This window comes from Arachis duranensis, chromosome 7 (assembly GCF_000817695.3).
Source record: "Arachis duranensis cultivar V14167 chromosome 7, aradu.V14167.gnm2.J7QH, whole genome shotgun sequence".
Lineage (NCBI taxonomy): Eukaryota > Viridiplantae > Streptophyta > Magnoliopsida > Fabales > Fabaceae > Arachis > Arachis duranensis.
Window position 1 is genome coordinate 38995175 of NC_029778.3, and position 2511 is coordinate 38997685.

General features: G+C 23.5%; 1 protein-coding gene across 1 annotated transcript in view; it reads left to right on the top strand.

Moving 5' to 3' along the window:
• Positions 1–775: 775 nt before the first annotated feature.
• The window catches only part of LOC110273553 (uncharacterized), a 7760-nt gene continuing 6024 nt past the window's right edge, over positions 776–2511 (top strand). The window contains exons 1-2 of the mRNA XM_052251565.1: positions 776–833; positions 1029–1085. Coding sequence (XP_052107525.1) covers positions 776–833; positions 1029–1085 — 115 coding nt within the window. The remainder of the gene's footprint in view (positions 834–1028; positions 1086–2511) is intronic.

Below are 2511 nucleotides of genomic sequence, written 5' to 3' on the forward strand. Positions count from 1 at the left end.
TTTTTATTTTTAAAATTATAAATTTAATATCAATAATTAAAAATAAAATATTTTAAATTATTTTATATATGTAAGAAATATAAAATAATTAAATTTAAATTGAGAAAAGTAAAAAAATTATATTATTATTATGTATAATCTATAACAATATATAATGGGAAAACCCATTTTTAGTGTCCAATTTTTCTTTCCATTTTTATCCTTTTTAGTAACCTACCTCCAGTTACAACATTCTACTATTCCATTTCCATCCACGTTCACCTCAATATAACTTCTCCACGTTAATTTCTCTCACATCCCGTTACTGCATCAGTTACAAAATTCTACTACTTAATTCTCCACTACTGCATCAGTTGATTCCTCTCACATCAATTACTCCGTTAGTTGTATTATTCCCATTTTTTTTCTTAATCTCTCTCACTTCACTGGTTACTCCATATCTCTCCGTAATAGAAAAAATTTCTTTCATTTTTCCTCTGCTGCATTCTTCTCACTTCACCTAAATATAATGTAAAATCTTCTGTAATTTATTTTTTGTCATTAAATAAAAGTGTATAATTGTTTTTATATGTTTCTTTGATTAATTATAGTTGACAACATACCAATGGAAGATTCACGTGGGAGTGATCGACGAACTTGGCAAGACTATGCCAGACAACGAAGACAAAATATGAGTGAAGAATAGAGGCAGCAACACCTTGCCAGAAGGCGTGCCAGTTACCGAGAGAGTATTAGACGAGGAAAACAAATCGATACATCAAGTGGACCAACTAACATGGCAACACCATTACAAGATATCACAAATATACCTCCTCAACAATACTCTATATCAGGTACTCTAAATTATACTTCTCAGTAATAAATTTATATTGTTAGTTTATTATTTAATATGATTTATTTTTTACGATATATCTATGTTACTGGACTCTTAGTACGTACCAATTATGTATAATCTATTTCTTGAGTGTACCCTTAAATTATCAAATTACATTATTTTCATCTTAATAATGAATTTTTTACATATACAGATACTCACAATAACACCGGAGCTGGTTCAAGTAATATACCAAACGATCCAAATATGGGTATTCTACAAATTAAATGGCAAATTAAATTGTAGAAAAAAATTTAAATTGTAGAATACCCATTAATATCATAATTATTCTACAATATTTCTATGTTAATGTACTCTTAGTACTATTTATTTGTAATTTATCTATCGAATGTACTCTTAAATTGTCAACATACATTATTTTCATGTTAATAATAAATTTTTTAAATATTTAGATACTCATAATAAAAATAAAACTGATTCAAGTAATAGAATAAATGGTAATAAATATGGATAGAACTCCTGTATATTTATTTAATTAATAGTAATTTCTTTTTTCATAAATTTTGATTCAATAAACCTTTCATTATTGACCTATATAATATTATTATAAGAATAAATAAAATGTTCTCGCACCGCATCATTATAAAAAAATTATATTAGAAGATATATGTGGTTAATAATATAATTGTAACTTAAATTTTTTCACTATATAACAAAAATAATTAAATTTTCGATATTTTTTTTATACTTTTTCTTATCAAAAATAGATATATGAGAAGTATTAATTTCTTCACTACATAAATTTAAATTAATAAATTTACTATTTTTAAGATAATTATTATGGTACCAGTTTAATATAATTTTTATATTCACGAATTATTTATCTCTAAAGAAAAATTAAACACCGTAAAATAAAATCATTTAAAATACATTATTGTCGTTCCAATAATATGATTGCTATTATTCAGATGCTCATAATAATAGTGGTCCAATTAATATCTAATAGAATTTTACGTTTCATATCTTTTTTAATATTCTACAATTCTTTTAAACGTTTTATTTAATACACAAAAAAGGTTAAAATATTTTTAATAAATATATATAACATTGTAAAAAATAAATGATAATTTCTTCACTTAATAAATCTATTATACGGCTACACTTGAATTTTTTTTCAAATGGTGACTTTTTACAGGAACTCTAACTGCCTATCATGTATTTGTATTTTACGGTCACTATCCATTTTTTTAGTTATTCAGAGTTTGAATAATTATGATATTAATGGGTATTCTACGTTTTCTATTACTTCCAATCAATTTAATTTGGTATGATTTGTTTCTTTAAAAGTAACCTCTCAATTACCACTGATAGTGTACAGACTTAATTTAATGAAAAATTTTATAATTTTGTTGATGTGTTCTTTTTACATACTATCAGAAATTCATGGAAATAGATATGATCAAAACAGTAGACTTGAAGAAAATGTAACTGGTTAGTATTGTACTTTTTTTTCTTTATATATTTACTATTGTGACATAATTTTAATAGGTAAATAAATTTATAAAAAAAATATTATTTTATCCTTATATGTTAGCATATTAATGTATTCATAGTAAACATTAAGTGTGAGCATAATTGGTGTTAAAAAAATTATTTATTTAAGATCATTACAAGAA